Source organism: Indicator indicator, chromosome 12 (genome assembly GCF_027791375.1).
Source record: "Indicator indicator isolate 239-I01 chromosome 12, UM_Iind_1.1, whole genome shotgun sequence".
NCBI classification, from domain to species: domain Eukaryota; kingdom Metazoa; phylum Chordata; class Aves; order Piciformes; family Indicatoridae; genus Indicator; species Indicator indicator.
The window spans coordinates 8,206,521-8,220,167 of NC_072021.1; the positions used below are offsets into that span (position 1 = coordinate 8,206,521).

At 44.5% G+C, this 13,647-nt stretch overlaps 1 protein-coding gene across 2 annotated transcripts in view; it reads left to right on the forward strand.

Annotated features, from left to right (window-relative positions):
* VPS13B (vacuolar protein sorting 13 homolog B) overlaps positions 1-13,647 on the forward strand; it is a 316,612-nt gene that overhangs the window by 13,777 nt on the left and 289,188 nt on the right. For both annotated transcript variants that reach the window (XM_054385615.1, XM_054385616.1), the window contains exons 3-6: positions 6,243-6,363; positions 8,849-9,016; positions 10,991-11,172; positions 12,428-12,602. In XM_054385615.1, the coding sequence (XP_054241590.1) occupies positions 6,243-6,363; positions 8,849-9,016; positions 10,991-11,172; positions 12,428-12,602 (646 nt within the window). The remainder of the gene's footprint in view (positions 1-6,242; positions 6,364-8,848; positions 9,017-10,990; positions 11,173-12,427; positions 12,603-13,647) is intronic.

Genomic DNA, 13,647 nt, shown 5'->3' on the forward strand with positions numbered 1-13,647 from the left:
AGATCCCCGCTCAACCTTCTCTTCTCCAGACTAAACATCCCCAGGGCTCTTCAAGGAGAAATGTTCAAGTCCCCCAGTAGTCCTTGTGGCTCTCAATTAGACCAAATCTGAAGGTCAAGATCCTCTCATCTTTTCTTTATGACATATCTAAGTGCATGCCACTCCGAAGTGGTGCTTACAAATGACAGTTTATTACCTATATGCTGACTGTTTAAGCACTTCTGTCCTCAGTTAAGTCAAACCAAACGAGCTGTGCGTGGAGTTGTGGGACTAGCTGAGAGTCACTCCTGTTGCTGCATGCATAACCCATGTTAACTTGCAAGAGGAGCATGCTAAAGCTGCTCAGGCTCTTCTGTTTTGGACATTTTTAAATGAAAACAATTTCTGCAAAACAATGTTTTCTTTCTAGTGAAATGCCAGTGTTGGTACCTGTAGCATGTTCAGCTGGAACTGGATGCCTGTTGGTGTTCCCTGTGCAGATAGCTATTTGCATTTTTAGCTTGTGCCAAGCCCTGATTATGGTGGACTATGTAGAAGACTCCTTGTTGCTGCATGGTGTAGTGCTTAAGGTGCTGCAGCAGATCAGCTTGTGCACAGGAGTGCTGCTGCTTTGCAGCTCTTGTGGTACCTGCTGAGAAGTCTGCAAAGGCTCTGCCTCCCAAGGTTGGCCATCTCATCAATTGCTGTCCACAGCCCTTTCCTCACCTTTTGTGTGGTCCAGCATGTTCCCCATGTGTCAGAACTCATGTGTAGTTTCCAGTGTGCTTCCTTGCTCATAATTAATGCAGTTTTGAACCAGTAGTTCGGTTGCCCAAAGATTAATTGGAGAATATTTAGCCATTTTAATTTCCTACTTAGTGGCTTTTGCACGAAACACCACTGGAGTAGCAGGTGGTTTCCTGGCTCTCTGGAGGGCATGGCTTGCTACAGCTGCTTTTGCTGTACTCTATTTAATAAAAGATTTTACTGCATATCTCATAACAAGCTGCTGTTACACAGTCATGGTGGTATTTTGTAATATACCTACAATAATCCACCTGTAGGGATTTCAGCAAAAGGTTTAATGAATTGAGTCTTCTCTCATTGCTGGCCTTCTCCTACCTCCCCACCCTGAGCTGGAGATTGTCCCAAACTTTGCTTGAAGGGTAGTGCTGGGGCAGAGTAACTCAGAAATTGAACCTCTTTGTGCCTGGGAACCACAGCTGGTCCTCCAAGAGGGGGGAAGGAAAAAACCCCAAGCTTGCCAGTTATGTAGAGGTAATAAACATGCCTCATGTTACTTACCTGAACTGCTTGGGCATGGTGGTTTGTTCTGCCTGTACTGCCCTCATTCCTGTTGATAAAGATGTGCAGGGCAGTGTTGGGAGGATGGAGCCAGGCTCTGCTCAGGGATGTCCAATGACAGGACAAGGGGCAAGGGGTGCAAGCTGGAGCAGAGGAGGTGCCATGGGAACAGGAGGGAAATTTTTTTCCCTGTGAGGGTGCCAGAGCCCTGGAGCAGGCTGCCCAGAGAGGGTGTGGAGTCTCCTTTTCTGGACACATTCCAAACCCACCTGGATGTGTTCCTGTGTGTTTGCTCTAGATGAACCTGCTCTGGCAGGGGGGTTGGACTGGGTGATCTCTGGATGTCCCTCCCAACCCCTAACATTCTGTGGTTCTGAGATGCTGGCCCCTAGTTTCTCATCATGGTGCTGTGCGGTATGCAGGTGGTTCAAAGGTGGTCATCTAGCAACTGTGCATTAGCACAGGGAAAAACCTGCTTCCAATAACTTTTTTATAGGTCTTGCAGCATTTAATACCCATCTAGTAATAGCTGTCTGTGTAATTATCTCTATCTGATGAAAATCAATAATTACACATAGTTGCACATTCAGATGCCAAATTAAAATGTACTGTCCAGTGTGAGTGAGGCTTCTTTTTCCATTTAATAATGCTGGAACTAAGATTTACCACTCTGGAGTTCAGCTTAGTGTGTTGTAGCTGATTGAAGTGTTGCAGTGGGATGCTTATGGGAATTTTCTCATGCAAGTTGGTTTGGCTCCAGTTCAGAGTCATTTTCATAACTTCTTCCAAACTGTTTTGGTAAACTTAGAGAGCTTACAGATAATAGACCTTTGAGTAAATTTTAGTCCTTTTAAAATAATGTAGAAAGACAGTTGCACCTTGGAGTTTTGCATAGCAAATGAAGTGTCTCTTAAAAGAGAATGAGGGCAGTGTCTGCTACTGGCCGTGCTAGGACTCACACTCTTCACTGGAGGTTGTTTTTCTTGTGCAGTGAAGATGCTGCCTTTAAGAAGCACTTTGGGGTTTGTTTCTCCCGCTTTGCTTTTTTGTTTCCTTTGCCATCTTTGTTGTTCCATCCCCTCACCATTTCTGATTGTCTGCTAGTCTGTCCCTTTTTGTCACTATTCAGCAGGCAATATTTGAGTAAGTATTTATTGAATAAATATTTGAGTAAGTATTTATTGAATAAATACTTACTACTATCCTGAATAAGCATGCTTTTAAGAACAACTGGAGCTTTTTTTTTTTTTTTTTGACCATCTAATCTGATTTTCTTTTCAGTGGAACCAGTTTTCTCTGATCTTCAGGGCTACATGATTTGATGACAGCAAAGGGACAATATGTGCATAAATAGCTAAGTGTTCCCCAGGAGAAAGCCTTGTTTTCCCCATAAAGCAAACTTAAGAGGCATTTTAGAGGTTTTGCTGTTAAATAGGATATTTTAAAATGAGGCAATACCTTTTTGAAGACCAAGAACTATGTATTTTAAATATGGAAAACAATAATGAATGAAGAGAATCTCCACTTACTAGGAAAGCTCATGATCAAACCATACATCTTGTGTTCAAGTGTTGTCAGTTGTAATTCACTTTAAACCTTGCAATATCTGGCTGATATGGCAGTAGAAAATTGACTGAGTCTCTTGCATGTGGATTTTCTATCTCAGATGTCTTTAGCATGTCACTTATGACTTGCATAGTTTCAGAAGTAACCGTGGTGCTCCAGGAAAACATTTCCGCTGAGTACCTGGTCTGGCACATTTGCCACAAGGGACAAAAAAGAGCCTTGAATGTGCAAACTTCTGTGCCCTGCTCCAAGGTGTGTTTGTGTAACACCTTCCCTGAGCAGGACCTCACCATTTGCAGCTTTTCCAGGCTGAAAGGATATTTTTGTGAGTGAGTGGTGTTTTCTTTAACAATCATCTCTCCAGATACATGATGAGTATTTTTAGCTTCTTGCTCTTGTGACTCTTGTTTGAAATCATTCTTTTTACTGTGAGGGTGCCAGAGCCCTGGAGCAGGCTGCCCAGAGAAGTTGTGGAGTCTCCTTCTCTGGACACATTCAAAACCTGCCTGGATGTGTTCCTGTGTGACCTGCTCTGGCAGGGGGATTGGACTGGATGGTCTCTGGAAGACCCCTCCAACCCCTTCCATTCTGTCATCCTTAATGCTAAAATGAATTGGCATTTATCAAATCTTATAACTATAGTTATTAGAACTTTTAGAACCTAACTCCCTTCCCACCCCCAGAATCGTTTTGACTGTAACTTTAAAATGTTTGTCATCTGGTGTGAGGTGGATTTATGGGAGCACAGAAGTTTTAGTGCCTTTTGGCTGGGTGTTTCTGATGACATCACTGTGATCTAGACACAGTGTGTGACTCTAGTTGGTCCCAGTGTTAAATAGTTTCATAATTATGCTAGTTTTGGCAGTTTGCTTGGAACCTTTTCCCATCTCTTTAATGAACATGTTTTACTTCTGGGCTTATGAGGCAACCACATGTTTGAGAAATTAATAGTGTGCTCTTAAAGTTAACAGTGAGCACAAGTGTGCAGATACAGAAAGCTTTGGGGTATATGTCCACTTAGGAATCTAGTTCCTATAAGCTCAGGGCCACTGTTATCATCCTCCAGTAAATAAAGAATCCAACATTTGCTATATAAACTGCCAGGAGCTGTTGTGAAAAGTACTGTGGTCATGCTCCTAATAATGCTGTGCTGCCCTAAAGCATTTCTGCTAATTGTCTAACATGGAGAAATGGAAGGATGTCATCCTAGCCTAAAAAACTGCTCTTCAAATGGTGGGTTAAGCTGAATTCTTCTTAAATGTAGGTGTACTCTGTCACTTTGTGTGGGTTACATCACAGAGAGAGATTTCTGGGGTCAATTTTTGTGTTGCATTGTGGCACCATCTTTCAACCTGTACATTTTTGGGTTGATTACTTTTATATCCAGATTGCTCTAAATGGTTGTGGTCTTTTCCCCTTGTAGCAGACTTGTAGCTCAGGGAAGTGTAAAAAGCTGATTATATTGATGGGTTCAGATTAGAGAATTTCTTTCAAAATAAACTCAGTCTGAGGGTTCTCTGCCCCATTTAAAAAAAAAAAACTCCTTCCCTGGAGGCTTTCAAGACCCATCTGGATGCATTCCTGTGCAACCTGGGCTAGATTCTATGGTGCTGCTCTGGCACGTGGGGGTTGGACTCGATCTCTGGAGGTCCCTTCTAACCCCTAATACCCTGTGAGGCTGTGAAACTTCAGAGTGCTGGTGTATGTTCATACCTCTGAAAGTGGTGAAAGCTTCAACCACTCTTAGTTCAACTTCAGTGTTAGTAGGACTTTAAAGCGTTGCATAGGTTTTGCATGAGGTTGTGAGAAGATTCACTGAATGTGGTTGTGTCAGTGCACAGATAGAAAAGTTAGACTGGGATGTAGTTGGACTTGATACAGTCAACACTTCCAAAACAGATTGTCTTCCCCAGCTCCCCTTTCTTTTTCTTGTAGCCAACCTAAATATCAAAAGGCAAGCATGATGTGATCCTACTGGATCCAGGTGTTAAATGGTCACCCCACAACATTCTGTGCAACCCAAAAGTGGGCTCAGGAAAGAAGGAAATGTGCTAATTGAGCTGCTTGGTCAGTCTGACATCTTGGGGTTTTTTGCCAGTTGAAACATAACTAGCAGTACAGTGACTCATCTGAAAAAACATTGTCATGCTACAGAGGAGCCAGCTGCCAAGGGAGAGGGTATGGGTAAAAGCAATTCCAAACATTTGAGCTTGCAAGTCTGTGATCTAATTTTTCTTGGTAAGCTGGAGGTGTGAAGGAGAGGTGAGCTTTGCTGATTACAAAATTTATATGTTAATGAAGAGGTTTCCATCACCCCAGGCTTAAAGGTAGACCAAGAGCATCAAGTTGTCATTATTACAGGTGTGCCACGAAGAGAGCAGAGAGTTTCTAATGACATTGTGCTGTGGTTAGAAGTTCTGAGAGAGTCTTTACAAGACTCATGCCTCCATCAGAAGGTTCTCAGAAATAAGAAAGCAAACAAATGCCCTCTAAACACAGCTCATGCTAAACCCTCATTTCATTTTTCATGGGTTGGAATGGGGAGAGTCCTGTGTGACTGAAATGGCCAAATTACTATAAAACAAAAATAATCCCCCAGCGTGGTTCAGCACTTCATTAATGAAGTCCTTGATTTTAGAAGCTGTCTTCTACTCTTCTAATCTCTTCAGATAAATTAATCTTTCTATTTATTTATTTCTACCAGGCTAAGATTGTATTGCTCATCATTGTTTTTTCTCAGTGAAATGCTATTTCCATGTTGAGAGTTTTCCTCTGTTTTCTGTTTATTGAATTACAGAGTGGGAGGAGTGGAACTCTCTCTTCAGTTATTTTGGAAGTTGTAGGCTTCTATTAAAAATGTATCATTGCACTTGAAATTTTTCATGCAAAACACATGAAGCAAGTAGCAAGCAATGTGAAGATTCCACTTTGTAATTTATCTGAGGTGATCGAAACTGCCAAGGGAGCCTGCGGAGAGACCATGAAATATCCCATACAAAAAAACCAGCAGAGTTCAAGCTGTTTGCTTTGTGGTGCTTAGAGGAATTAAGAATATTAGGGATTCTTACTGCAGTAGTTAGCATTTGCTCTCCAGACCCTTCTTTCTGTGACCTTGTTGCGTGATCCTAGTAGTGCCATGATCTGTTTTGCTCTTTTTCTGCAAGAAACAGCATCTATAGAGGAGAGATTTTGGCTTGAGTCTGCAGCTGTGAGAGTTTGCTTCCTCTCTAACCTGCTCTCTTAATACACTTACAAGAATATTTGCTTTGCTTTTTGTGCCCACATAGTTTTGTACTATCTGTAGTTGGATGCATGTCCAAGATGGAACTGATGGAAAAGCAGTAACAGAAGCTGAATCACCATGACTCATCTCCTTTCTTTCGCTCTAGCAGGAAGACCACGAAAGCTGTGGTTCCAGCTCAACAAACCGCAGCACCACTGAAAGCATGAAGGCAGCAGTGAAACCACGGCGGGTCCAGCACTCTGCTTCCCCTGACCCTGATTTACCTCCAGGTAATGCAGAAATTCAGGGCTGTGTTGTGTTCCAGTGACATAAAATACCCACATTTCATCCAGGTGGCCACCGCCTGTAAGGTCGTAGATTCATAGGATGGTTTGGGTTGGAGGGAACCTCCAGAGGTCATCTGGCCCACACCCAGCAGGGACATCCTCCTCTAGATCAGGTTGCTCAGAGCCTAGTCAAGCCCCACCTTGAATATCTCCAGGTATGGGATCTCAACTACCTCCCTGGGCAACCTGGTGCAGTGTTACAGCACCCTCATGATGCAGAACTTGTTCCTAACATCCAATCTAAATCTCCTGTTATATCTCTGCCCACCTACAAGTGACGTAAAGGAGAGTAAAATTCTTGAACATTATAAAACAGAACCAAATTGCAGTAAACCACAGCCAATCCTTCCATCTTTTCCTGCCCTTCGGTTGAATACATAAATTCACAGAACTCATTTGTAGTGTGAGATGGATGAGCATGCTGTAGAGGTTTTTGATCACTGTTTTCTACTGCTCATCAACTGCTTGGTGGTTCACCTGAAAGTTCTTGTAGATTTTAATTTTATTTTCAGATTCTTATGCCACAAAGGTGATTCAAGGGATTGAGCAACTCTGCAGTGAGGATAGGCTGAGGGAGCTGGGATTGTTCAGCCTGGAGAAGAGAAAACTCTGGGGGGACCTCAAGGCTGCCTACTGATAGCTGAAAGGATCCTACAGGAAGGCTGCAGAGGGACTTTTCATGATAGTGTCTAGAGACAGGACAAGGGGGAATGGTTTGAAACTGAGGGAGAGCAGGATTAGACTGGAGCTTAGGAAGAAGTTCTTCAGTCTGAGGGTGATGAGACTCTGGAACAGGCTACCCAGGGAGGTTGTGGGTGCCTCCTGCCTGGGGGTGTTCAAGACCAGGCTGGATGAGACCTTGAGCAGCTGAGTCTAGTTGAGAGGTGTCCCTGCCCATGGTGGGGAGGTTGGAGGAGATGATCTCTGAGGTTCCTTCCAAGATGAGCCATTCTAGGATTCTATGATTATCAAGTCCTGTATCTATAAAGGTACCACTTATTTTATAACAGGGGGAGAAAAATTCAGCTCAGTTGAACTAGGAGATTTTTATATGGTATAAATACATCCATATAAAAAAATCTAGATGGAGTCACCTGAGCTGTATAGTATTAGTAGCTATATAAATATTTCTGAGTTTGTACAGAAATTTGGAGTATGTGATGTAATTTTGTGCAGAAAAAATGAAATGGGAGAGTGCTGGAATGAACTGCAGTGGGCATTCCTGGGACAAGTAATTTTAGACGGGTTGAAGACCAAAGTTTTTTGTTAGGCTTCTTTTCTATCTTTAGTTAATAGAATGTTTGTGTTTACCTCTAATCTGAAGAGAACACTGACGTTTAGTCTGTGGACTATTATGTACTACACAGTACTATCATGCTTTGGAATGAGTGCTTGAGGAGTCAGATCTGGAGGTTTTCTCAGCTCTGAGATCAAAGAAACTCCAGTGGCTTGGACTTGCAGTGCTCTTGGCATCCACTGTTGCCTACCATGGACAGCGCTTCAGCTCAGGCAGATCCTTGGGGTTTGGTTCTTTAGGTCTCACCTGTGAACAACGGGAATCAAAGGTTTGGCGAAGAATTGGATGATTCTCTTGCCTTCAGTGGCAGGTTTAGGACTTCAGTTCCTCAGGTTTGTGGCAGTGTGGACCGCCCAGAAAGGCCTGGTTTTAGTGTATGTCTGGAGGCCTGCTTATTGTAATGTTGATGTCTGATATGAAGATGTGTTTCCACAGATATGGATATAATATGCTCATCAAAAACCCTAGAATGTCTCAGGCTGGAATTAGACCTCAAAGATCATCTACTTCAACCTCCCCAACACAGGCAGGGACATCTCTCAACTAGACTTGGCTGCTCAAGGCCTCATCCAAATTGAACACTCTCACAAAGGAGGCATCCACAACCTCCCTGGGCAGCCTATTCCAGAGTCTCACCACTCTTGTACTGAAGAGCTTCTTCCTCAGCTCCAGTCTAACCCTACTCTCCCTCAGCTTCAAACCATTCCCCCTTGTCCTGTCTCTAGACACCCTGATGAAAAGTCCCTCTGCAGCCTTCCTGTAGGATCCCTTCAGGCATGGGAAGGCAGCCTTGAGGTCCCCCCAGAGTTTTCTCTTCTCCAGGCTGACCAACCCCAGCTCTCTCAGCCTCTCCTCACAGCAGAGCTGCTCCAGCCCTTGGATCATCTTCGTTTTGAATCTTCTGATGTTTTCAGGCTTTTTTCCCCTATGATTTATTACATGTCTTGGATGGTGCCTGACTTAACTGCACTGAATGTCAAAGAATTGTAAGTTCTGTGGTTTTGGGATCGATAAAGGACAGTGATACCTGGTTTGTTTAAAAGTATACAAGTTGGTAGTAATGACCTTAGTAATAAAGGAGTGTGGCCTTGTGTCTTCTTGTAACTCCTCAGAGCTGGTTTTGTTCCATAGGCTATGTTCAGAGTTTGATTAGGAGAGTTGTGAACAATGTCAACATCGTGATCAACAACCTCATCCTGAAATATGTGGAGGATGACATCGTCCTCTCAGTCAACATCACTTCTGCAGAGTGCTACACAGTGAATGAGTTCTGGGACCGAGCATTCATGGACATCTCTGGTGAGTGGAGATGTTTTTAATTTAGGTGTCACAGTGGGGGCACTCTTCACAGAATCACAGGTGTTGGAGTGGCCAACACTGACCTATAAGCTGAAGTGTTCTCACTGGGTGTTGATAGAGGTGGAAGTTGGGCACAGTAGGAGCGTTTTAAGGTCACACAGATGATCTGTGGTGGAATGGGGAATGCAACGGTTTTCTGACCACTGGACTCAGCTCTTTGTTCGGGCTGAAGTTACTGCAAACTCATACTGCAGAACTACAAAGTGTTTCCTGTTAAGATCATGGGAATGAGCCTTGGAAGACTGGAAAGAGAACTTTGAGGGAAAATACTCAATGTTCTTCCTGAGAGAATAATGCCAAGAACGTTCACTAATGCCAAGAGTGAGGCCAAGCACGTTCACTAATGCCAGGAGTGAGGCCAAGCACGTTCACTAATGCCAGGAGTGAGGCCAAGCACGTTCGCTAATGCCAGGAGTGAGGCCAAGCACGTTCGCTAATGCCAAGAGTGAGGCCAAGCACGTTCGCTAATGCCAGGAGTGAGGCCAAGCACGTTCGCTAATGCCAAGAGTGAGGCCAAGCACGTTCGCTAATGCCAGGAGTGAGGCCAAGCACGTTCGCTAATGCCAAGAGTGAGGCCAAGCACGTTCGCTAATGCCAGGAGTGAGGCCAAGCACGTTCGCCAATGCCAAGAGTGAGGCCAAGCACGTTCGCCAATGCCAGGAGTGAGGCCAAGCACGTTCGCTAATGCCAGGAGTGAGGCCAAGCACGTTCGCTAATGCCAAGAGTGAGGCCAAGCACGTTCGCCAATGCCAAGAGTGAGGCCAAGCACGTTCGCCAATGCCAGGAGTGAGGCCAAGCACGTTCGCCAATGCCAGGAGTGAGGCCAAGCACGTTCGCCAATGCCAGGAGTGAGGCCAAGCACGTTCGCCAATGCCAGGAGTGAGGCCAAGCACGTTCGCCAATGCCAGGAGTGAGGCCAAGCACGTTCGCCAATGCCAGGAGTGAGGCCAAGCACGTTCGCCAATGCCAAGAGTGAGGCCAAGCACGTTCGCCAATGCCAGGAGTGAGGCCAAGCACGTTCGCCAATGCCAGGAGTGAGGCCAAGCACGGTCGCCAATGCCAGGAGTGAGGCCAAGCACGTTCGCCAATGCCAGGAGTGAGGCCAAGCACGTTCGCCAATGCCAGGAGTGAGGCCAAGCACGTTCGCCAATGCCAGGAGTGAGGCCAAGCACGTTCGCCAATGCCAGGAGTGAGGCCAAGCACGTTCGCCAATGCCAGGAGTGAGGCCAAGCACGTTCGCCAATGCCAAGAGTGAGGCCAAGCACGTTCGCCAATGCCAAGAGTGAGGCCAAGCACGTTCGCCAATGCCAAGAGTGAGGCCAAGCACGTTCGCCAATGCCAAGAGTGAGGCCAAGCACGTTCGCCAATGCCAAGAGTGAGGCCAAGCACGTTCGCCAATGCCAAGAGTGAGGCCAAGCACGTTCGCCAATGCCAAGAGTGAGGCCAAGCACGTTCGCCAATGCCAAGAGTGAGGCCAAGCACGTTCGCCAATGCCAAGAGTGAGGCCAAGCACGTTCGCCAATGCCAAGAGTGAGGCCAAGCACGTTCGCCAATGCCAAGAGTGAGGCCAAGCACGTTCGCCAATGCCAAGAATGTTGCTGGGCCTTCGCTTGCACAGGAAGCAGTACTATTCTGTTATAAACAGATGGAAGGTATAGTGAAGGGATGAAATTCTGAATTGGATGTGAGCAAATTGTTCTCACTTCGAAGTATTCAGCTGAGAGAGTCCTTAGCTTATTGTCTTTAGCCACATAAGCAAGCACTGTGCTGATGATCTAAACAATCAACACAACAACTGCCTTGTCTTGTTTTCCTCTAGGTAAGAACATGGATGAATCACTGATTTTTTTTTTTTTTTTTTTTTTTTTTAATGCAATAGACTTTTATTTTTAACCTTTATGTTTCTTTTCAAAGCCACCGATCTGGTCCTGAGAAAGATGATCAACTTCTCTGACTGCACAGTCTGTCTTGATAAGAGAAATGCTAGTGGTAAAATTGAATTCTACCAGGAGCCTCTGCTCTATAAGTGTTCCTTCAGGACTCGTCTGCATTTTACTTACGATAACCTCAACTCCAAAATGCCATCTATTATTAAAGTAGGTATCCACAGTATTATTGGGTTGTTTGGTTGGTTTTTTGCTGCTGACAAGTGAAATATTGATTTTCTTTTTCTTTCCCCAAAGTCTAGCTTGAAATTTAAAGTAAAATGCTAAGCTAATGCTGTTGGTTTTTGCTAAAGGGATGTTCTGATCGTGTTTTGTTCATATGATGCAATTAGTCTGTGTACAGTAACAGCAAGGAAGGATTGCTCTGGAATATTTTTTGGTTTTTCTGAAGTTTTGCAAAACAAAACAACCATTATAAGGAGAGAGAAAAAAAAAAAGTCTGCAGATAATCCAAAGAAAAGAAACAACCCTCCTGCCAGGCAGGGTCACCCAGGGCAGGTCACACAGGAATGCATCCAGGTGGTTTTTGGAATGTCCCCAGAGAAGGAGCAGCCTCTGGGCAGCCTGCTCCAGGGCTCTGTTGCCCTCACAGTGAAAAAGTTGGTTTTTTTTTTCTCATGTTGAGATGGAATTTCCTGTGATTTAGTTTATGTCCATTGCGCCTTGTCCTATCGCTGGTTATCACTGAAAAGAGCCTGGCTTCATCCTCCTGACTGCCACCCTTCAGATATTTGTAGACGCTGATCAAATTCCCTCTCAGCCTTCTCTGCTCCAGACTAAACAGCCCCAGGTCTCTCAGCCTTTCCTTGTAAGAGAGATGCTCCAGTCTCTTAAACATCCTTGTAGTCCTCTGTTGGACTCTCTCCAGTAGTTTCCTGTCCCTCTTGAACTGGGGAACACAGAACTGGACACAATATTCCAGATGTGGTCTAACTCGGACTGAGTAGAGGGGGAGGAGAACCTCCCTTGACCTGCTGGACACACTCTTAATGCACCTCAGGATACCATTGCCTTCTTGGCCACCAGGGCACATTGCTGTTCCATGGAGAACTACTTATCAATCAGGACTCCAAGGTCCTTTTCTGTGGAGCTACTCTCCAGTAGGCCAACCCCTAACCTGTAGTGGTGCATGGGGCTGTTCCTCTATGTAGTTTAAAATGGTGATGTTATTGTAAAAAAATGACAATGTGTGATCATCTTACTTACAATTTTTAGTGGATCCTGGACTAACCCAGCCCTGGTCTGTCATCGTTCACAGCCCTGTGCCTAGTGTTGGACTGTAGCTTTTGTTTTCAGAAATCAGAATGCAGACACAAAATGAATATGGGGTTGTATGGTTTGAGGGGTAGCTTTCATGATGGCAGAGCTTGGATATGAATTGCTTTTGTGCTCTTTTCTGTTCTAGATCCACACCTTAGTTGAAAGTTTGAAACTCTCCATCTCTGATCAGCAGCTTCCTATGTTCATCCGAATAATGCAGCTTGGGATCGCTCTTTATTATGGAGAAATAGGCAGCTTCAAAGAGGAGGAAAGTGAAGATGTGGCTTCCCACACTAAAGATACATTGGGGAATGTCACAGGTAAATAGAATTTTTACTGTTTGAAAAGACCTTTATGAAAACAATTTCCTTGCTTTTTACAAATATAAATGGCCAGGTATAGTGATTGCAAAGTACTTTGGCAGTCTGTAGTTTGGTAGAGGCTGGGCAGGTGTGCAGTGCTCTTAACATCTGTTTCTAGATTGTGTTCTGAAAAGTATTCTGATGGTCCTGACTAAACTCAGGTTAAACTTCAGATAAAAAGATCATTTTAGAAGTTGTGACCCAGCAGGATACCTTAGGGTTTATCTGTCACTGTATCATGCAAAGTACCTGTCCTTAGGCAGCTTTGACTTTTCTCCCTTTTTCTGTTTTAATTCAATGTGGCTGCTGCCAGTTTCAAAGTGGCCTGGTTTTAAATCTTTCTTTGAAAGTTGCCCCTGAGAGTGGCTGTATCAGCATCAGTTCTAAACAGCAGAGCACTGCTTTGCACTGTCTTTGCAGCACTGCTGTCCTTCTGCCTTGCCTTGTGCTCTGTGCTGGTTATTTATGTGACATGGATTGCCTCTTCTACATGATCTTTCCTGGAAACTCTGCTGTGACATGGTCTTTTGAGGAGCACTGATGAGGGCAATGAGGCTTCCTACCTGCTACTTCCCAAATATTGCTGGGATTAAAACAATGATGGATTTTCAGCAGTGAACCTTTCACTCCAGCCTCAATTTTATGTTGTGTTCTAGGGGCTACCAACTTTGCTACCATGTTTATATATTATTTTGTTTTGGTCTAATTGAGGTTTTATGTTTGTTATGTATTTGCAGTGATATAAAGGCATTTTAGTTTATACTAAAATCTAGATTTTTTTTAAGGACAGGCTGAGGGAGCTGGGGTTATTCAGCCTGGAGAAGAGAAGGGCAGACCTAATGGTGACCTTCCAGTACCTGAAAGGGGCTACAAGAAGGCTGCAGAGGGACTGTTTGCAAAGGCCTGCAGGGACAGGATGAGGGGCAGTGGTTTGAAATGAGAGAAGAGCAGCTTTAGACTGGATGTTAGGACCAAGTTCTGCACCATGAGGGTGCCCACGGAG